The 23,595-nt window shown below is 43.5% G+C and overlaps 1 protein-coding gene across 1 annotated transcript in view; it reads left to right on the forward strand.

The window, feature by feature from the left end:
• Positions 1-14,032: 14,032 nt before the first annotated feature.
• prdm4 (PR domain containing 4) overlaps positions 14,033-23,595 on the forward strand; it is a 97,950-nt gene continuing 88,387 nt past the window's right edge. The window contains 3 exon segments of the mRNA XM_084312602.1: positions 14,033-14,170; positions 14,314-14,408; positions 15,871-16,191. Coding sequence (XP_084168728.1) covers positions 14,315-14,408; positions 15,871-16,191 — 415 coding nt within the window. The 5' untranslated portion in view covers positions 14,033-14,170; position 14,314.

The raw sequence follows: 23,595 nt of genomic DNA on the forward strand, positions 1-23,595 counted from the left end.
ATAGGGGGCGGAAAAAATAAAGGATGAAATCATTTGCAAACATCTTAATTGTTTAGAATAGTCACAAAAAAATATGTATTAAAAAAAAAATGGTCGCATAATTGTATTACCCAAAAAGGGGCGTGGTCTATTCAAAATGGCCCCTTTTTGCATACCCCAAACAACATTTTGAAAAAATTGATGATATATAGATATTTTCTCATGGTTTTTCATGTTAGTACATTAAATACCGAACTTTTTGCTAGAGGATTTTTTGATATGCCACCCGAACAGGAATTTATGACCCCCTAGTCATAAAAAAAAATTTGTATAAAATGTTCTAAAAATCTGGATGAGTGATATATCAAAAAATCCTCTGGCAAAAAGTTGTGGTATATGGATAGGAGGAAACATGGCCAGTTTAGTGTGTGGCGGTACTAGAGAAATTGAGATTTTTTGTTTTATGTGTAATACAAACTCATAAAAACGCCTTTAAAGTTTTGTATTGTCTGTAAATCAGGCTATGTATGACATATCAACAAACCCTTTGGCACAAAGAAGCAGGATATAGATATGAATAAATGTGGAAGTTTTGGTCCATCTAGGTACTAGGAAAATGGGTATTTCATGTATTGGTGTTAGGGGTGTGCTGTACGGTGGGCTACCCAGGCTGAGTGACAAGGTGGCATCCAGGAGGAGAAAAATCCACAAACTCAAAAAAAAGATGGATGATATATAGATATTTTCTCATGGTTTTTCATGTTACTACATTAAAAAACTAACTTTTTGTTAGAGGATTTGTTGATATGCCACCCGAACAGGGATTTATGACCTTTTATGACCCCCTACCTGAGGGCTGGAGAGGACTGCATGCTGCCCAACGAGGAGGCGTGCCGCTTTTCTACTTCACGCACCTGTGAGTGGTTGGTAATTAGCTTCTCGGGAGACTACAAAGACTGCCGACTGCCTTCCACTCATTGCCAGGTCATCTTGTTGCCACCATCTACTGCCGAGTCTCCGGCGTGAGATGTCGTGCCATCTACATCCTACCACCTACTGCCGCGTCCTCAGTGTGAGACGTCGGCGCCGTTTTCCTGCTGGGACGTTTTCATGCTCCTGTGGATTTCCCTGTGTGAGCACCGCCATGCTCCTGTGGATATTCCCTGTGTGATCACCGCTTCTGTGCGGTCCTCGTTTTTCAAGTTCCCTGTCGGCACCTTTGCCTGGTGAGTCTCTTGACTACCTGAACATTTCCGTGATGTCCTGGATGTTTTTTCGGTCACCCGTTAACACTTTAACCGCCGAAAACGCCGGAACTCGTCATTCCCCACCATGCTCATTCCGCCGAGGACGCCTTAACTCGTCTTTGATGTCAATATTTAAAAAATCTGTCATCGAAATCATATTTCCTTTCCGGGGCCCTGAGACACAAGTGTGATCTCCTCTCAACTCTCTAGCGGTTCAAGAGCGCCATCTGGTGGCAGATCGGCAGATCGCCAACCGGATATTAACCTTTGAACCAGTAGTACTCATGCAAATGTGGTCCGGCCACTCTCTATAGCTCCCGCGACTCCATCTTGAAACACTGGATAATAGATCGCTCGCCCTAACTCAATAAACAACGTTATTTGGACGTATATACTATTATACAACCTGGAAATGGATCGGGCATTTCTACATCCCATAATCGAAAACGGTCTACTCCACGCTGATCGTCCAACGGCGCGAGGAACATACGGTAAGATTCAGCGTTATATTCTAACGTGTTCAATATGAACTGCTATGATGAACATATGACCCACTCTGGATGAATCATCTAACGTTGCCCACGGAATTATAAACGATCCCCCGCCCATCCGGTCATCATCAGATCATACGTAGATCATTCTAGAAGTACGTCCAGTTGAAATTTTTCATCTCGCGCCGATCGCTACCAAACTGTATTTCATCATCAATATAATGCATTTAGGGCTATAAATCACGTTCTGAAGAAAGCTGCAGAAAACGATAAAAACATACTTATACTTTAGACCATATTTTAGTATGAATATGTGAATGAAAAAGTTTAACGTTGCTACACCCTGAACAATACATATAGGACATTGAATGGGCCATAATAATGGCAATGTAGCAATAGAATTTAAAAAGTTATAGCCCTGCAAAGAAGGGGAACTTCTCCATAGACAAATAGAGCTGGCGAGGGATGGTAAATTATGAATTTAACCCATGGCGATCAAAGTGTTAAAGGGCCAGCGCTGCATTTTTTGTTGTTCAGGGACTCTAGTGTATTTCACCCTTAAAGGGTCAGTGCTCCCTTTTTTCCCTGTGAAATAAATAATGCCCTGTTTTTGGCTAACTCTCATACCTGTCTATTGGGGTCGCTATACAAACCATAACACCCTAGTCATACATTTTTTGTATAAAATTTTCAAAAAATCTGGATGAGTGATATATCAAAAAATCAGAAAGTAGTGTTATATGGATAGGAGGAAACATGGCCAGATTGGTGTGTGGAGGTACTAGAGTAATTGAGACGTTTTGTTTTATGTGTAATACAAACTCATAAAATCTCATTTTGTACCCCCTAATAGGCAAAACAAATATTTGAATAGATATCACTATGAAACTTTCCCAGTTTGTTATGTACAATATATTGCATGTTTTCTGAATTTTATGTTTATATATGCAAATGAGGCACTTCCCCATTCAATATATGCACATTTATGGATGCAATCATGCAAAATAAGAAACTAAATGTGTTTTTTTGACATTTTCTTGTTACTAGTTTGAAAGAAGACATGTAAAGGGAAAACATTATACAAAAATCTCAAAATTGCCCCAAAATCAGGAAAATTGTATTTTAGGTGGGTGGTCTCCCCCACCTTAATTCATTCTATGATAGGGTGACCATATTTTGATTTCCAAAAAAGAGGACATGCTGGCCCCAGCCTCGAGATACTTAATGATACTTTGCACAATCGAAGCGGGCATGGCCACCTTCATTTCACTATGTCTTGTGTACTGTACTGTATGTGATGAATAAACCTCTTGAATATCTACTCAAAGTTTACTCAAAGATGCCTTTATTGTTTTAACATATGCTTGGAAACATGCACCCAGAAAAGCAGCAATTTTCTTTTATACTTGAACTTAAGGACTGCATACTTTTTTTGCAAAGCTTATCTTTATACATTATGCTTATAGCACATGCATAAGCCTGGTCTCTTTTGAAAGATAACATTCTGAAGTTACTAATGCAAAAAAGGAAAATCACTTTTAGTGCTAATGAAATAGAGTAGCATATAGGTCTGAACTTGAGTTGAACGTGAACTTGTGTACTCAAATTTTTTTGCAGTGGTTGCAATATCCCAAATTTAACCACATAACATGCGCCCAGAAAAGTGGATATTTTTTTTTACTTGAACTTGAGGACTGCATACTTTTTTTGCAAAGCTTATCTTTATACTTTATGCTTATAGCACATGCATAAGCCTGGTCTCTTTTGAAAGATAACATTCTGAAGTTTTACACAATAAAGAAAAATCACTTTTAGTGCTAATGACTAACATAGGGCTGAACATGAGTTGAACTTGTGTACTCAAGTATAGTTGCAATATTCCGAAATAATATATAAATTTTTTGTATAAGCTGGAAAACACTGCAAATCCATAGCCTGAAGGGACATGGGCCTGAAGGGACATTAACGTGTGTTGTCGGGCCTTACAAATACATTTGATTTTGATTTGATTATCAATAAGGTAGGATATCTGGAACACACAAACACACTATTTTTTAAATCACATGCCATGAAACTCTGGGACCTGGCTGAATTAAAGACTGCACAAATCATGTTTAAAGCACGAAACAATTCACTCCCGGGTAACATCCAAAAATTCTGTTATAGAGAGGGGGGTTACAATTTAGAGGAGAGTCTAACTTCAAGAAACAGGCTGTTCATTCAACAATGTATGTATATTTCAGTTTGTGGAGTGAATATGAGTTGCATAAGATAATAGAGTGTGAAGGTATACTGAATACTGTCTTATCTGTATGTCATGTATGTCATATGTTATGATGAATTGAAAATGGGGGACCCTGATGTAAACAAGACGAAAGTCTTTCTCTGGTCTGCATCCCCTTAACAATTGTGTGTATTGAGCCGTACTGTATTGTACCCATTCTGCAATTCTGCAGCGTGACCTCTATTTTTACTTCTATTTTACATGCTATACTATTTTATTTCATACTTATCTTGTCTAGCACAGTCTCTAACAGTAACAGTAAGAAGCATTTTGGATAAAAGTATTCTGTACTTCTGTATGACAACAATGTATGCCTGTCAAGCTCTCTCATCCTGCTTTCCACAACGCGACAATATTATTAAACAGCAGCTCTGTCATTGAAGTGGGAAAAGTGAGCATTAAACAGCAGCTCTGTCATTGAAGTGGGAAAAGTGAGCATTAAACAGCAGCTCTGTCATTGAAGTGGGAAAAGTGATTAAACAGCAGCGCGTCTGCACTCAGAAGATGGCGCGACAATATTGCTCTGATTCGCAGCGGCAACGCTGCCGCTGCCGCGGGGGCGTGCCACGCGTGTCACGTGGCCGTCGCGGCCAATCAGGCGAACCCGGAAACCGAAATCCGACTAAATCCGTTGCGGAAGTGATACACGCGTCCCGAGCCTTCAGATGCTCGCAAAGGGCCGTGAAACTGAAACTAAAACTGAAAAACAATGAAACCCCGGACATTTCCATGAATTTATAAACCCCCCCCCCGGACGCCACGGACAGGGCGTGAAAAGAGGACATGTCCGGGCAAAAGAGGATGTTTGGTCACCCTGTTCTATGATGAATTGAAAATGGGGGACCCTGATGTAAACAAGACGAAAGTCTTTCTCTGGTCTGCATCCCCTTAACAATTGTGTGTATTGAGCTGTACTGTACTGTACCCATTCTGCAATCTGTTAATAAAATGTTCAATCAATCAATCAATCAATCAATCAATCAATCAATCAATCAACCAGCCATTGGACGCGGTGCGTGACGCTATAGGGACGAGAGGGCCGTCGGGAGATGGCGGAAGGAGGAGCGGCTGGGTTGGATGGCGGCTGGATGTGGTCGGAGCAGAGGAGGTTGAGGTTTTCGCAGGAGATGGTGGGAGGCTTGTTCCGAGTCGGTGGCGTGAGGATGACGGAAGGGGAAGTAGAGTCGCTCCGCCAGGAGGGAAGCGTTTTGCAGATTGAATGTATGGAGTCTGGTCCTGGTGTGCCGGAGCGGTGGTGTCGAAAGCGAGAGAGACTTAAGTTTACTTGTCGAGAGAACTGTTTGATGTGATATGGAGACATGGAGGCGGCTCTAACATGGAGGGTGGGCTCCCGCTGTCGTGCTGTGTACCCCGGGGATGGCAAGGTGTATCTGGGGTTTGTTTCCTGGATCAAGGGTGAAGACTGCAGGGTCTCGTTTGACGGATATGAAGGGAATGAGCCGATGGGTATGTCCGCCTTGCTGCTCCCTGAGGGAGTGAGTTTGGCGATGGGAGATGAGGAGGGTAGGGGGAGCGGAGGTGGAGGTGGGGTGGGGAATGGCTGTGGCATGGGACAGGGGTCGGATGATGACAGTATGGAGTGTGGTGCGGGGGGTGAGAGCGGGGGAGAAGGGTGGAGTAAGGTGGAGAAGAGGGGCAGGGTTAGTGGGGGGAAGGGGGTGAAGAGGAAGAAGGGTAGGGGGGATAGCTCGAGTGGATCAGATGGTGAGGGTAGAGACATGGTTGTTGCGGAAGTGATTCATGTAGTGGTTAGGTTTGAGGGGGAGGGGGGAGTGAGTAAATTAGGGTTGTTCGAGTTGCCCGAACTCGTAGGTAAGCAGTTAGGAGAGGTAAAGTATGCTAGAGTTTTGGGAGATGGGAATCTGGCCTTAGGGTGTGTAAGTGTAGGGCAGGTGGAGATGGCTAGGAAGATGAGGAGCATTGGTGGAGTGGGTATAAGTGAGGTAGTGAGAGTAGGGGAGAAGAGGGAGGGGGGATGTAAGGGGGTGATAGCTGGGGTACCGGTCGAGGTTAGCATAGAGCAGCTGGTGGAAGGATTAGGGAGGGACGGGCGTAATGGCATAGTTAAGAGTGCAGAAAGGATGAAGAGGGGAGCAGATAGGATAGAGACGGAGACGGTAGTGATTAAGTTTGAGGGTAAGGTTGTTCCTAGTGTAGTGTTTGTAGGGTATAGGATGTTTAGGGTTAGGGAATTTGTTCAGAGTCCTCTGAGATGTTACAGGTGCCAGGAATTTGGTCATATAGCAGTTTCATGTAGGAAGGGACAGAGGTGTGCTAGGTGTGGCGGGGAGCATGAATATGGGAAGTGTCGAGAGGGAGTGAAGCTGAAGTGTTGTAGTTGTGGTGGGGAGCATAGTGTAGCGTTTAGGGGTTGTGAGGTGATGAAGAGGGAGGTTGAGGTTCAGAGAGTGAGAAGGGAGGGTAGGTTGTCGTATGCAGAGGCGGCTAGTAAGGTAGGACAGGGAAGTCGAGATAGGGTGCAGGGGTTTGGAGAAGGGCATGTGGCAGAAAGGGTAGGGCAGGAGGATCAGGGGAAGCAAGGTGAGGATCAGGAGTTTAGAAAAGGGCATTTGTCAGTAGAGGAAGTACAGGAGGAGAAAGAGAGGGTGTGGGGGGAGAAGTTGGAGATAGTGGCATTTGTGACAAGAGTAGTGAATACAATAGTGATGGTTAGCAGTAGGACAGAGAGGTTAAAATTAGTAGTTGAAGCAGCAGTACTAGACATGGGTATGAAGGGGTTGACAATGGGGCAAGTATCAAGGGAGTTAGGGAAGAAGGTTGTTGTGAGTGATCAAGTAAGAGAGTTAGGGAAGGGGGTGGTGAGTGTTCAGGAAGGCCAGAGTCAGCCCATAGGAGGCAATGAGCAGTGGTGCAGTGGCAAATTGACAGTAGGTCAAACGCTCCAAGACATAGAGGTACAGGTCACATAATTATAGTACAGTGGAGAAGTAAAAATAGAATAAAAAGGCAGTGGAAACAATATACAATATTATTAACTCTAATAATAACACGCCTCGCGGGCTCATAATACGAGAGCCGTGGGTCTGCATTGTATAGAGCGGATCCCCCGGCCGTATTCAAGCGCTGGAGCGCTTTGCGATGGATCAAACTGTATTAATATAGTAGTAATAATAGTAGTTGGCTAGTTGCGCGCTTCTGGCCACCTCCCGCAGTGCGCGCATACACACATACTGTCTGTAGCCTATACAGTACGTGCAAAATTTGTTGTCAAGAGCCAATCGCACAGGTTGCCTCATCTCATCTGGCTCTGCAAATAGATCTAGAGTCTGAATATCATATATAGCCTGCTGATGATCTCTCTCAAATCCATTCTGAGAACGGAATGCAGTGCCTGCGACGCGGGTCTTGATTGATTGATTGATTGATTGATTGATTGATTGATTGAAAATTGTATTAACAGATCATGCTGGACCTACAAAAGGCCTTTGACACTGTCAATCACTCCATTCTTGATTGAACATTTTATTAACAGATTGCAGAATGGGTACAGTACAGTACAGCTCAATACACACAATTGTTAAGGCTTAAGGGGATGCAGACCAGAGAAAGACTTTCGCCTTGGGGGGGGGGGGGGGGGGGTCGGGTAGGAGGGGTGGGTGGGTGGGGGACACTGTACAACTGTACAAGCAAAACTGTACATTGGAATATTGACAAAACCATACTTGGTCATTTACTGTACATTGGAGGGGGTTGGGTTACAACACAGGAGCAGAGTATAAACAACAGTACAGGAATGAGAAACAGTACTGTACTGTTGTTTATACTCTGCGCCCGCGAGGGTGTTATTATTAGAGTTAATAATATTGTATATTGTTTCCACTGCCTTTTTATTCTATTTTTACTTCTCCACTGTACTATAACTATGTCTTCTACTCAGGGGTGTAGCTCCAGATTCTTGGCCCCATGAAAGAATGTATTTGTAGGCCCCCAGTGAATGCGAGCGCGCGTAAGCGCGCAGGGGGATTTTTTTTGTTTTGTCATTTTTTTATTGATGAAAACGCATAATATGGTTTTTACCTATACATTCGGATCAGCAGTTCAGCACCTGCACTGTTGGTGGGTGAGCCTAGTAAAGGATGTCGCATCGCGTTCATCTTCAATGAATGGACCAATGCAATAGTCTACCAAAGCCCCCCCTCTCTCTATATATATCTCACACACACACACACACACACTTCAGAAACAAACATAGTATCAATGAGAGCATCAATAATACACCTGAGTGATGTCTAGTAAAAAAAATTGTTTTTTTTTTGGGCCCCCCCCCCCCCCAGTGCTGGGCCCTTGGAATCATCCTAAGCTACCCCCCCCCCCAGCTACGCCCCTTACCTGTACCTCCCCTCCCCCCGGCCCTCCCCATGCTGCTGAATTTATATTATTTTATGAATACAACGTTTAATGTTCGCTAACGTAGAGAAACGTCAGACGTAATTCGAGATACGTCAGACGTACTTCGAGATACTTCCGTACTTTCCGCCAATCAGCGCATTGCCCTGTCACAGGAGTAATAGTCCTGTGGCAGGGCGGAAGTTCCAATCTGGACCGAGGCTCCGAGTCTGCAGCTGGACCCTATTGGAAGAAGAAGAAGAAGAAGAAGAAGAAGAAGAAGAAGAAGAAGAAGAAGAAGAAGAAGAAGAAGAAGAAGAAGAAGAAGAAGAAGAAGAAGAAGAAGAAGAAGAAGAAGAAGAAGAAGAAGAAGCTATAGAAGAAGAAGAAGAAGAAGAAGAAGAAGAAGAAGAAGAAGAAGAAGAAGAAGAAGAAGAAGAAGAAGAAGAAGAAGAAGAAGCTATAGGGACGATGCAGCGCATGCGCAGTTCAGTGCGCCGTCACGTCGCTCGGGGAGCAGTTGTTTGTTTGTTTGTTTGTTTATTTACACATATAAAAACAGTTACATATATAATACAATATAGTCCACAAGGGATGTGTAGGAGAATTGCCTAAAAACCCTCAAGGGGCTTGCATGTGGCATTCACCAGGAAGCAAAACTACATTATATCAAGATAAATATAAAATATAAGATAAAATCCCCCCCCCCCCCCCCTGAACAAACAAACACACACAAGCAGGCCTACATAGACACCGAAGTAGGCACCCCATGCCATACGATTTCTGGTATAGAGAAAACAATCAATGACAGTAAGAATATATAATAAAACGAAAATACAATAACAAAATACATCAAGCCATCAGACTACAGTTTGTAAAGGAAGTCCATATGGGAAATATTGGTGATCTAGGAGATGAGATTTCAGTGCTCTTTTGAATTTCAGAAAAGAAAATTCCAAAATATGTGGAGGCAAAGAGTTCCACAACTTTGACCCTCGGTAGAGCAAACAAAACTGAGATTGGGAAGTGCGTGAAAAGGGTGGTCTTAGCAAACAGGAACTACGTGTGGGGTAATTATGAATTTGGTGATTGTGGGCAAACATGTCATGAAAAAAAGGGGGAAGGGCTCTGTTTAAAGAACTATGCACAAATAAACCAGTCTGAAGATGATTCACTTGATAAACACTGAGGATACCTAACTTATGGAATAGAGGCTGAGAAGAATGACTTCGATGTACACAGCTGATTATTTTTAGAGCTAGTTTCTGCAGACGATATATGGGCTCAAGTTTGGTCTGATGCGTACTACCCCAAACTAAATTACAGTAGTTGATATATGGGTAAACCATAGAGTAATATAACATTGTGGCAACCTCGGTGCTCAGCAAGTGACGTGTTTTTCCAAGAATACCAATACTCTTGGCCATTTTTGTAGTTATGGCTGTGATATGAGGTTTCCATGATAGGGATTCATCAAGCAGAACACCAAGGAATCGTGTAAAACACACCCTAGCTATGGGGATGTCATTGATCACTACTTTAGATGAAGAGTTAAAAATCACAGATTTGAGACCAAAAAAAATGAAATTCGTTTTTTTAATGTTTAGTGATAATTTGTTGCATTTAAACCAAATTGATAGTTTGTTAAGTTCTTCATTTATGACCCTAATGATGGTATCAGGATCTTTATGTGAATAGAATACACACGTGTCATCTGCAAATAAAATTTTCGACAGCCTGTCTGAGACGTTAGGGAGGTCATTGATATATAACAAAAATAACAAAGGCCCAATAATTGAACCTTGGGGCAGACCGCAAAGTAAAGGAAGAAAAGGAGAATTTGTCCCATTATAGGATACAGACTGACGTCTATCTTTAAGGTAACTGGTGAACCATAGCAGTGCATTGTTTTTTATTCCAAGATGTGAGAGCTTCTGCAGGAGGATATTGTGATTGACTGTATCAAATGCCTTTGATAAGTCTAAAAAAATACCTATAGTGTTTTCCTTTCTGTCTTTAGCTTTGTATATTTCATTAATTAGATGTGTTATTGCCATATATGTCGCATGTTTCTTTCTGAACCCGTACTGGTGAGTGTAAATAATATTGTGCTTATTAAGATGTTCAATTAATCTTTTATAGACCAGCTTTTCAAGTATTTTTGACAAGGTAGGAAGGATGGATATAGGTCTGTAATGGTTGAAGACGGCTGGGTCATCATCTTTATAAATAGGGATGATCTTAGCTATTTTAAGTTCCAGTGGGACGATTCCCTTCTCCAGTGATGTATTAAAAATATGACATAATTGCTTCACAATGGATTCTTGAATGGATATCAGTAATCTGCCTCCAATACCATCATAACCCGGAGAAGAGTCCCCCAGGTTGATCAAGATCTCCCGAACCTCATCCTCTGTAACCGGCAAGAAGTTAAAACTGTCATTGATTGGAGGATTCATAAACTGAAGGGGACTATGGTTACTAAATGGAATCTTTGCAGCCAGTGTTGGACCAACTTCTGAGAAAAAGTTATTAAAGTTATTGGCAATTAATTGCGGGTCAGTGATAATAACCCCATCAACCTTAAATTCATTAGGCAACTGATTACGTTTATTTTTTTTGTTGAGGATAGAGTTAATTGTTCTCCATAAGAGAGTCATGTTATTTTTGTTTTTAGATAATTCCATATTGTAGTAATGCTTTTTAGCTCCTCTGATAATGTGGTTTAATTTATTTCTATAGTTCCTAAATTGAGCAAGATAAAATGGAGTGGGATTGAGAAGATATTTTTTATACAATCTACGTTTAGTATTTAGGGATTTGATAATAGCTGGGGTTATCCATGGTTTGATCAGTTTATGATGAGGCTTGGGAGATGCCTGTACAAGGGGAAAACATAGGTCATAGGCCTGGGAGATACGTTCAGAAAACAAAGTAAAAGACTTTTGTGCATCAACAGAGTGGAGGATATCTGTCCATGGATACTCGCCGACCACTAGTCCAAACCTGGTCAAACTAGCTTCATTAAAGCGTCTCTTATATTTAGGATATAGCATAGTTGGAGACTTTTCATGTTCCCTATATAATATGAGAAAGATTGGACAATGATCAGCAATATCCATGCACAGAACTCCTGATTTGTCAATCAGAGTGGCAGATGTCTCCGTCACTCTGGTTGGTACTGCAATCATAGGATGAAAGTAGTGGGAATACATTGTGTCAATAAACTCCGTAGTTGAGTTATCATTCTTATGGTTTATAAAATTGATATTTAGGTCACCCATTAAATAGCATTTTTTCCCTTCTTTGGAAATGACATCCAGAACATTTGTTAGATCAGCATTGAATGCAGACAAGCTAAAGCTGGGAGGTCTATAAATACATGCAATAATGGCCCTGGTGGGTTTCAACAAACACAGCCTCAGCAGAAAGGGTTAAATACTTTTCGATGTCATGCCTTTCTTTATACACCATGTTCGGATTGAGATATAGAGAAACACCCCCACCCTTTTGGCCTTCTCTGCATCTATGAATATGCTTATAGTTATTGAATTCATACAAATCAGCATTGTCTTTAGACAGCCATGTTTCAGTAAGCCCTATTACACTAAAAGAGAAGTCAAGGTTAGTCAAACAAAGGCATAAAGTATCATAGTTTTTTGGCAGGCTGCGGACATTGATATGGATGAGGGAAAAGTCACTCCTAGTATTTTGAGGGTCAACAGTGGAATTGAATTCGTTCACACTGAAGTAATCAGATATTCCAGAGACTTGTTTCATTTGAGCAAAACAATGTGTGTCAGGGTCATTATTGAATAAAAGGTTTGATGTTGATGAGTCCCGAGATTCACTTTCTGACTGAAGCAACGTAGTGGGCGGGTCCTTCAAAAGTTCATTTACTTGATCATATGGGTTGGAGTTAGAGTTTACATGTAATGAACCAGAGACAGATGTAGGGAAGGTTTGGAGATGAGCGCCAAATTTGGTTGTGTGAGGAAGATGACATGATAGATAGGTGGAGAAAAGATCATTAAAAGGGGTCATCATAGCATGGTAGGTTCCCACTGACTTTCACTCGTGTTGTGTGGTTGGAATCACCCCCTGAGGCTTTCGTGGTTTGATCACCAGTCTGTCATAGTTAATGACGGCATACTTTCCTTCATCCCTTGCCTGTTTCATTGCTGGAATGAGGTCAGCTCTCTTCTTCCTTAACAAGTCAGAGAAGTCCTCATTTACATAAATTAAGGTGTTCTTGAGGTGAGCTCTCGCCATGGCAAGTATGAGGTCTTTATCCTTGAACCTCAGGAGTTTCACAACAATTGGTCTTGCTTTATCAGTGTTCTGTTTCACACTCCCAGTGCGGTGGGCTCTTTCGATTTCGATGAACTTTGGATCAATTTCCAGTTTGTTTTTAGGAATTCTCTGACCCCCCCTCTCTCTATATATATCTCACACACACACACACACACTTCAGAAACAAACATAGTATCAATGAGAGCATCAATAATACACCTGAGTGATGTCTAGTAAAACATTTTTTTTTTTTTTTTTTTTGGGCCCCCCCCCCAGTGCTGGGCCCTTGGAATCATCCTAAGCTACCCCCCCCCCCAGCTACGCCCCTTACCTGTACCTCCCCTCCCCCCGGCCCTCCCCATGCTGCTGAATTTATATTATTTTATGAATACAACGTTTAATGTTCGCTAACGTAGAGAAACGTCAGACTTCGAGATACGTCAGACGTACTTCGAGATACTTCCGTACTTTCCGCCAATCAGCGCATTGCCCTGTCACAGGAGTAATAGTCCTGTGGCAGGGCGGAAGTTCCAATCTGGACCGAGGCTCCGAGTCTGCAGCTGGACCCTATTGGAAGAAGAAGAAGAAGAAGAAGAAGAAGAAGAAGAAGAAGAAGAAGAAGAAGAAGAAGAAGAAGAAGAAGAAGAAGAAGAAGAAGAAGAAGAAGAAGAAGAAGAAGAAGAAGAAGAAGAAGCTATAGGGACGATGCAGCGCATGCGCAGTTCAGTGCGCCGTCACGTCGCTCGGGGAGCAGTTGTTATGGTGAGCTGCTGCTGCTAGCTGTTGTTTTCATAGCGTTTCCTTCTCAAATAGGGGCTATATATATATATATATATATATATATAGATACGCAGCGTGGGGTGTGTGTTGTGTTTAGTTATCCAGCTAGGCGAGCTAGCAAGGCGTCATGTTGATGTTTAGTGGAGGAGACTAGTAACATGGATCTAGCCTGTACCCTGTTGTAAACAAGCTGCATGTCATGGTGCATTAACTGGTTAACTATCTACTGAATGAATGAACACTTTATTTAACAGATTGCAGAAGGGCTACAGTAGGCTCAATACAGCAGAGAGAGAGAGAGAGAGAGAGAGAGAGAGAGAGAGAGAGAGAGAGAGAGAGAGAGAGAGAGAGAGAGAGAGAGAGAGAGAGAGAGAGAGAGAGAGAGAGAGAGAGAGAGAGAGAGAGAGAGACTTTATTAATCCCCTTTCTTGGGGAAATTCAGGGTATCTCACATAGCTCAATACAATAGACGTTCGTTCATACAGACAATGACAGTTTCTCAGTCTTCTTCACAGTCTGAAAAATTCAAGTAAATCATGTCTACCAATAATAATAATAAAAGCGCGATAAGATAAAAGCAGGTGTATAAAGCAGCAGGTGTGTGGGGAACAGGGTAGACGACAGGTTGAGCTGTTGTACAGTCTGATGGCTGTGGGGACAAGCCGTCCTGTGCTGCGCGCTCAGTCCACTCCTTCCTGTGATTGATGGACATCAGCGGCTGAACTAAGGTAGGTGACATTGTTGTGCTTTAAGTGTCACTTTGATTGTCGTCAACGACGTGTGTATTGGCCGTGGCGAGGAGGCGTTGAGATGATTAACTTAACTGTACGACTGGCTGCCGATTCACTTTAGTTTTGTCATTTTCTCCAAGAATGAATGACATGAACCTCAGTCCTGCGGGCATGGAGAGCGCCAGCCACCTGGGTCTGCCCACCTCGCCCCCCCACAGCTCCCTCCCCACGCCAGGTAAGGAGGGCAGAGGCACAGTCACTCATTTGAACAATTGACACATGTTCTTCCTGTGCCTCACAACATTTTAGTCAGTCTTTGTGAACATGCACCACACTGTCATAAAGCTAAGAAATCCAAGCGAGAACCCTCAAATCAGTCAGTGATGTAACATCTGGGGCTGATCCATAGACAACGAACAGGGCTCTGATTTGTGAGGTCATAATGTCAGTGTGAGCTCTTAAAGCCACATGGGATTTCTATTCTAGTTGTTTGAACCAGGACTAAAAGCAAATTTTGGTGTAAGAGCTACTCTCCTACCCACTAGATCCGCCCCCCTCCTCAGTGCACGATCAGCGATGTCTTCCAGCAGCAGTAGATATGCCATATTCTGGGTGTAGGCTTGGCCCTTTAAATAGCATGATTGATGTTTAAGTCCACGTGCAAGTTCAAGGTTTTATTTATACCAACATTATACCAGAAGATAACAATAGAGAACAAGACGATATATGTACTATTAATACAAAATGGCAAATATATAGCCTACATGAAAGGAATGGGATGTGTCCATTCTATTCGACTATAGCTATAGCCGCGCGATTGAGACGGATGCTTTATTTATTTATTCACTGCCATTTGCAGTAGTGCTTTTATTTATTTTAGGACATCACAATGTCTCCTTGGATTATGACTATAAATGTCAAATGTAATTGTTAATGATATAAATATTCTCGTATTTATTATTATTATTTAAATCGAAGGATGTCTGTAGAATCAATGTGAACGCAATGATTTCTTACAAATTAAACCAGCACATGGGCAGTTTGGGCACACTCCAATTTGGCCTATCTACGCGTTCTTATATCCAGTTCTTAGCGAAGAACGAATCCCAGATAAGAAACAATTCAGTAATGCCAGAAATGTCAAGTGGCGTTAAGAAGACATTTCTTCTTCACTTTTTTGTAACTGCGTTCGAGAACGAGGTCCAATTTCACATGTGAAATAACAGAGAAGAAAAGCAATACTCTTACACTTTGTTCACTTTGGCCCCCAGCTGACATTATTTCTACTCAACCAAATCCACTGACTCCCTTTCAATGTGCATGTAGTGTACTGTATATATATTTATTTTTCTTTGATAATGCCATAATGCTGTTTTGTAGGGACCGGTTTGGATGTCCTGTGGGAATATTTGTCTGTCCTGTGAAGTGTTGTTTCTCTTTGTGTGCATGTTTTATATAATCAATAAACATTTGGTCACTCTAAAAAAAAAACATTACATCCCTAATTCTGAGTGAGTCCACATTCAATTCTTCATTGAATCTTTTATGCTAATCTCCTGAAACAGTCTGGGATTTTTGTTTTGGTCGCTGGGTCCTCTGTTGACGCAATTTAGACTTGATTGTACTGCACCTCTTTCTTCACTAATATAAACAGAGTATTACTGTGTGTCAGTTCATCAGTCTTCTTCTTGATGCAGGTATGCCGGTGGCCATCCCCAGCCTGGGCTCCTCATTGGGCTCCTCTTTGGGCTCCTCCCTGGGCTCCTCATTGGGCTCCTCATTGGGATCCTCCCTGGGCTCCTCATTGAGCTCCTCCTTGGGCTCCTCATTGGGATCCTCCCTGGGCACCTCATTGGGATCCTCCCTGGGCTCCCTGCCCTCAGCGCTGTCCCTCATGCTGCCCATGGGTCCCCTGGGGGACAGAGGAGTGATGTGTGGCCTGCCTGAGAGGAACTACTCCCTGCCTCCCCCTCCATACCCTCACCTGGAGAGCAGCTATTTCAGGCACATACTGCCAGGTAAGGGTTCATATTATATCCCTTTACCGTGACCACTGTCTTTCATTAGAACTAGAGGAATAGGCCTATTGATATCGGTGACCTATGACCCTATGACCTCTCCTCTAGTGTCACCATCATGCCAAACAATATCCTCGTGAATGTGACTCAAATAGCTTTCATTCTAATCTTTTGAAATGTGCGGTGCACATTCAGTTCCCCTATACGATGACCCCATGACCTTTCCATGACCATCAGGCCTCTTCTTCGGATAACTTTGGTATTTTAAGCCCGCTAGTAAACGCTTCAAATTTGGAATGATCAAAGTTGACCTCTGAGCTATATAGTTGTGATTAAAATTCTCTAAAAGTGTCATTGATCTTTTTTGAGTCCGTTATTGTAACTACTCCTTGTTGTGTCCTGATTGAAGGGACATCTGAAAATGTATCATTCACGCGAATTCTCATTGCCAGTAAATGGCTGGGTCTAGAACCATGAAAGTAATAGTTTTGTCTCGTCCTATGTATTAAAAACTCAGAATGTTGTCTAAGTATGGAATTTATAAATCTTTAAACTATCTTCCGTTGTGTGTTCATTTGTTCCTTGTAGCTAGTCTGCAATGATGCATATAGGTCCGCGTATAGTGTTTCCAATTTTTCTAGTTTATTTAAACAAGTTTTGCACAGGTTGTAAGCGAAACGTGTGACATGACTTATGACAACGCCCTGTACTGTACTGCATTCCACAGAACTCTAGGGTCTTCCACCGTGCCAATGTTCTATTTCATTATGGCTGCCGCTCAGCGTCATTCTGCATGCACTTCACTTCGTGCATGAGCACTGAATAAAAAATTCCTCAATGTACCTTTACATCCCAACATTCGTCTGGCCACACCCCTATCCGCTTACCTTCATAAGCAGGTGTGTGGTCACCTACTCGCCTCCTTCTTCACTTTCACCACAAGGAAGTGCCTTCGGTAGATCCCACACTTGACGAGGTTGTTAGTAGAAGAAAGTTGGAAAACAAAAGAACGGGAAGATACGTTGACATCATATCTTTATTTTCTCTCTCACTATTTTCGAGAAAATACGGCGATATTGTCTTCGTCAGTGGAGTGTCTGGAAGATGATGATCATTCTGACCTTCACCGGCTTTTTTGTATTAGGGGCTCACGCCGCTGACATGCTCCCCAACTACAGTCCTCCTTGCTGTGGCTGGATGGGTTTGGCCCTCCGGCCATACAGCTGGACTGTGGGAAGCACCGACTGTTGTGAGAAAGCGGTTGCTTCCAGGGTGGGGTAAGTACTGTTTTGCTTGCGAGCTCTGGTTGTCTGTTGATGCTGTGGGGGTTAGCTGACAATTTTACGAACGCTGACTCCGGACTGGGGTCCTCTGCTCGGCTTCTTAAGCGGCGGACGGAGGATCTTGGTCTGACGCCCATGATGGTCAATCTAGTGGGCCGCGACCAAGACCTGGGAAAAACCCGGGATTCTCTGGACGAGCGGATGCTTCTCTGTCCCGTGCAGGCCCCATCTTTCACATAAAAGTGGAAGTACACCCTAACGAGGAAATGTGGGCATAGGATCTTCTTTATCGGGAGTTCCATGCTCAAAGTCGGCTGCAGCCCGAATGGGAATTGTGCTGGCTCCGCTGTATGTCTGGTAAATCACAGTTGAAAACTGTGTTTGACATTTCTTTTTTCTCCTCCCTCTTAGGATGGGGAGGGACTTGGACAGCGGCCTGTCTGAAGTGTGGCTTGTTATGTCGTTGTGTACAGTTCAGGTGATAGCTGCTTAGCTGGCGTGCTAGTTGTGGCCTACTGTGTTAGCCAGTCAGCTGTTAGCTGCGGCGCTAGCTCGTTGTGTTCACCAGGCTAGTGAACGTTAGCTTGTTGCTATCAGTCGGACGGCTGTTAGCTTAATGCTACACTGTTGAAACGTTACTGTGACTTTAACATGCCTTAAACACTCTGACTACAACGTCATCTTTGACAGAGGATGTTAGTCGACCCTACAACCGGGTGCCAGTGCCAGCGAGGACTTCGTCAACATGGAGAACGGCGGCTGGGTGGCGTTGCGGATATACCCTCGTCACCGGTGCAGGAGATGCTGGGTTCAACTCGGTGTCCCGTTAACCAGTGTTGCGGTTCTCTCGGCCTGCGTTCTGGGTGAAGGTAGGAGTCCTCCGGACTTTAAACACTTCTTCTTTTCTTCCCTTCTAAATGTTTTGTAATAACGATGTTTCCAAAACATGTGTTGCTGCAATACATTGAGGATACGACGCGTGTTGTGTGTGAATTGTCTTGTCACTGGTATAGCTTCTCTCTGTAGTAAATCGGCGTTGTTTTTTACGTGTGTAAAAATGAATTGGTTTGGTTGTGATGAGAACATGTGTGTTCATGTAACGTTGTACCGTGGGTGAACTCACAACTAAGAGGGTTAGTTGAACCTGTAAAGCTATGCTTAGTGACATGTGATTGAGGAATGAATCTTTTTCTCAGCCTGTGATGACAATGAACAGTATGTTCACACATTAACAGAGGTGTCTGTTCGCCTTGGTCGTATCAAGGGTAAGATAGGAGGGGTGACCCCCCGGTTTCCCTGGGGCTTCCCCCCCTCCTCTCAGACATGTTTGGTTACAATATATTGTGTCACTGTGTTTGTGGGGATACGATGTAACCCTCAGCTTAATTGCTGGGGTTATGCTTTCCGCTTGAGAAACAATTTTTTCCTAAAGAAAAGGTTGTTGGTCACTTATCATGTGTGCTTAGCAAGGCCTGTGGCCAATACATAATCGAGGACTTCTGTCTTCTCTCGTTATGAAAAACGGCGTTCCTCTGTAGTAGGAGTGTACTGTGCCATTTTTTGTTGTGATGAAGGGTTGTGTGTGTCTTTGTGATCTACAACTGGGTTAGGTTTGGCCCACAGAAGCACATGTGTAAGTCTGGACCGGGGCTCTTAAAGGGGCCCTCTCTGTTCTGTGTTTTTCCTTAGTAAAACTCAGGTAGCAGGTTATCACATGAGCTATGTGAGGCTGTTCGATGCTTCATGTAGCAGGCTATGACTGTGTCATGCTCTACTTGTCATTACATCGTATCATGGGTGAGGGGTCGTAAAGGGGTGAACTGGTAATCCTTTCCTCCCCTTTTCTGATTGGTCAGGGGTTAAAACCTCCTGTCCTTCAATGTTCCTGTCACGTTGCTGTTCGGCACGTTACAGGGTAAGAGGGGGGGGGGGTTCCTGGTCCCACGCCCTGGAAGATTGGGCGTGTGCACCGCGGAAATTCCCCCGCCGTCACTGAGCGCGTCTCTAGTGGTAAGACTTCCGTGGGTTGTCCTCCTCACGAAGCTCCTCCTCAGAGAGAAGTGCCTTCTGTGAGTTCGGACTCTCCTTCCCAGTGAGGGAGCCTCCTCAGAGTTCAGAGCCTCCTCCTCAGATTGTCAAGGTGAGTAGAACTTCAAAAAAGGAGTTCTGCTCTATTGTGTGTGTATTCGATTCAATTCGATTATTGAGTGTGTATTGGTTCAGTGCCTCCTCCTCGGAGAGCCCTAACCCAAGTGTTACATAGCTCAATGTTGCAATATATTCTTTTCAATCTATACAGCTCGCGTGGGAAGTCTCTCTGGGGATTTCCGTCTCCTCCCTGTGGCGAGGGTGGCGGGATGTAAAAATGTAAAAAAAAAAATACCCTCAGCTGCGTCACGTGGGATTCATGTCAGTCTGTGTTTCTTTCTTTTTTAAATAAAAAGAGGAAGGAACATGAAGCACGACGGCTCCGTGTCGTTTTCCCAGGCGACTTGGAGGAACAATGTCTGGTGTCTTGCTAGACTATCCATTGATGTGTTTGGGTCTTGACGCGTACATAGTGCTGGCTCGGGGTGTTTCTGTTAAGAATCACGCAGGGGGCTAAGTGCGCCTTGGTTGCTCGTTATTAAAACAGCGTTTTTATAGGGCAACTGGGATGGAGTTTTGTCTCTTCCGAGCGCCAGTTTACTAGGTTGTCTCGATGAATTCTCGTTCATATCTGGGGGATGTTAACGGAATAGATCAGAACATAGGTAGAGGGGTCTCACGCCCTTGGGGTGGGCCACTGAGCGCGGTACAAATGGGACCGTCTGGGTGGCGCCCTCTTCAGGGCTGTACAGTGCGATGAGATGATCGCAAATTGCCCCCTAATTTGGTCCGTGCGAGTTTAAAATAATATCTGGGGGCAAGCTTTCAACCCTTCATTTGCATTTCACTCCTAAATTAATCCATACAAATTGTAGTAAAACATTAGCCTACAACCAGGGCTGTACAGTGCAATATAATGTTGCGGTTGTAATTTCATTAGACAGACCAGCGCGGACCTTTAATAACATGCAATTTAATTGACACGAGCAATGAGCTAACGGTAGCTGCTAACCAAGGTATCCATTAGGATTATGCTAAGCTAACTAGCGATCTCTGCTAACCCTGGAAAACGGTCAAAGCGGACTCCACAAGACTAGTTCCATTCGTGAGGAAAGGGGGTGGGTTATATTGACAACGCTTGACAACAGAAGTTTAAACATAACTTCATATTTATTGGTTATTCATTTCTGTATATCATTCAATTTCCATCTCCGTGTGTCTCCATCTCCATCTCTTCCTGTTTACATTCGAGTGTGACGTCATCACCTACGGCAGCTTAGAAGATCAAAACGCGAACCTAGAACAAAACCCGAAGGGGGGGGCTGGCTCTCTTGTTCGTTCTCGCCCCCTCTCTCTCTCTCTCTCTCTCTCTCTCTCTCGCTCTCTCTCTACATTCAATGATTTAAAGTAGCCAAATTTTACACACAGTATAAATACTAACTGGATAGTTGATGATATAAACATTTAATTTCATTATCTGAAATATTCTAAAATCATTAAGTCTGTGTGATTATTATTTTCTCACAGTAGTGTGTGTGTATATATATATATATGTGTGTGTGTTTGGCTAAAGTGGATAGAAAACACAGTACTGTGTAAAAGGCACCCAAGAGTTTTTATATAAATTGTCTTAGATGTAAATAATTTTTTTTATTAGTGTGTCAGTAGACTACTCTTAGTACATTTTCATTAAATTATTTTTTAAAGCATCTTCATGGTTTAATAATGCAAACATATGTTGCAGGGACTTATTATAATCATCATATTGGCGTGACTGTATGCATCAAAGGGTTAAATCAAGCATTTTTAAGTGCTTTAGAGGAAATGTCAAAATATCGCGATATCATTTAGAGGCCATATCGCCCAGCCCTACTATAATGGTAAAATAGTTATTTAAAAATTTGCCCCTAAAAAATATTCTTTGCCCCTAAATTTCTCATTTAGGGGCAAGTATGCCCCTAGTGAAAAAGCTTAGCGTACAGCCCTGGCCCTCTTCATGTTTTAGATCGACACGCATAACTACCCCCTCTTCTGGAGTGGGCGTGGTTAGGGCACGGGACTGGTTCTGGTCGTGCTGGTCCAGGTCAGTTAACCCGTTGTCCGCCGGGGATGCAGATCTGCTGTTCTGGTACCCTGAGGGACTTGTGCTTTTTTCGGGGGGAAAAATGCCGGGTCGGCCCGGGTGTCACAGGGTTAGGCGTTATGAAGACCCTTTGTTGGGTACACGTTGTACCTGGCACTATCCTAAGGGACTGGTTGGTTAACCTTTTGAATGCTTTACGGCCATGCTGACTGCCTGTGTTGCAGGGTCAGTGTGCCAGGCGGTGTACTAATGGGGGGAAAGGGCCCGCTCTTGGAGGGGCCCTGTCCGAATACGCTGGCGATGTGTCTTGATGCCTGGCGTCATTGACCTCTCCGGGCCCCCTTTTTCCAGGGGATCCAGTCCCTTCAGTGGGTCTGGGTCTTCCTTCGCGCTCCGCTGCTACGGCCTTGCCACGGGTTGAGTTTGCTCTTGACCCCGTGATTTTGGGGGCAGTAACGAGGGTTGTTCCTTCCGTTCGTTCCCTGGTGGCATGCGGGTTGTGCATGTGCGTAGTCGTGGGGTCAAGCCACGGTCTGCTCACCCTGTGCGTTGAGTTGCTTGAGTTCCTCTTCGCACGGTCGGATCCGTCTCCCTCCCGTCCTCCAATAGGGAGGGTATCCCTCCATTAGGGAGGGTCGGGGGGCTCGGTCCTCCCCGGTCTGATGGTTGTGGGGGGCCTCAGCGGGGTACATTTGTCGAGCTTCAGGCTCCCGCTCAGCTCCTCTTGTGCAGAATGACGCTGAGCGGCAGCCATAATGAAATAGAACGTAAGGTTATGTATATAACCAAGTTCTATGAATTATGGTGACGCTCAGCGTCAGGACGCCGCTGCGGCCCTTGATCTCGCCTTGTGGTGAAAGTTTGGGAAGGAGGCGAGTAGGTGACCACACACCTGCTTATGAAGGTAAGCGGATATGGGTGTGGCCAGACGAATGTTGGGATGTAAAGGTACATTGTGGAATTTTTTATTCAGTGCTCGTGCACGAAGTGAAGTGCGTGCTGAATGACGCTGAGCGTCACCATAATTCATAGAACTTGGTTATATACATAACCTTACGTTAATCCTCAATAATTCTGTTTTCTGTACAAAAGTCTTCGTTTTTTAACAAGGATGAATTAACCCTTTCACTGCCACACGACAGAAGGTTAGCCCTTTACTATCACACAACCGACGGCGATGCTCCATCATTAGCATCATTAGCTTCGCAAATGCTAAAACCTTAGCTTCGCAAAACCTGGGAGCTCTTGTGGATAGTCTGCCAAAACGATGCTGTAAAAGAAATCCCTTTGTGTTCCGAGAGAGCTGAGGGAACCAGTGAGCCATCGAATTCATCAAACAAATTAGGAGACGAGAATAAGTGTAAATAAAATGTAAAATTCTACATTTACAGAGCCACTGTGGAGTAGGGATGCACGATATTGATTTTTTGATACCGATAACTTTATGCTCCTCAAGCCGATACCGATAACCGATATTTATTGTATTATAATATTTTTTTTAACTGTATATATATATATATATATATATATATATATATATATATATATATTTTTTTTTAGTATTTATAAGCTCCGACGTCATCGGTACTGCTATCGGTACTCGAGAAATTATGGAGTTTTCTTTTGAGGAATTTAAACGTTGCAAACTAATCTTGTTGGCCGTTGTCTATATCTCTCCTGCCTCTGTGTGTCTGCCTGCGCGGGGAGCGGGCTGCCTGCTCTCTCCTCTCTTCCCCTCCCACACACACACACACACTCACTCACACACACACACCGAGACAGCTCTGCTCTCATAATGGCGGACAGAACGAAATGTTCAAAAGTCTGGGTCTATTTTACTAAAGTCGATGCTGACAACGCTCGTTGCCACAAGTGCAACAAGACATTTGCCAGTAATGTATAAGCGCTGGTACTTGTCAATGTGGCTGGCGGGGAGATAACGTTAGCTCC

This window comes from Notolepis coatsorum, assembly GCF_963971535.1.
Source record: "Notolepis coatsorum genome assembly, chromosome: 1".
Taxonomy (NCBI): Eukaryota; Metazoa; Chordata; class Actinopteri; order Aulopiformes; family Paralepididae; genus Notolepis; species Notolepis coatsorum.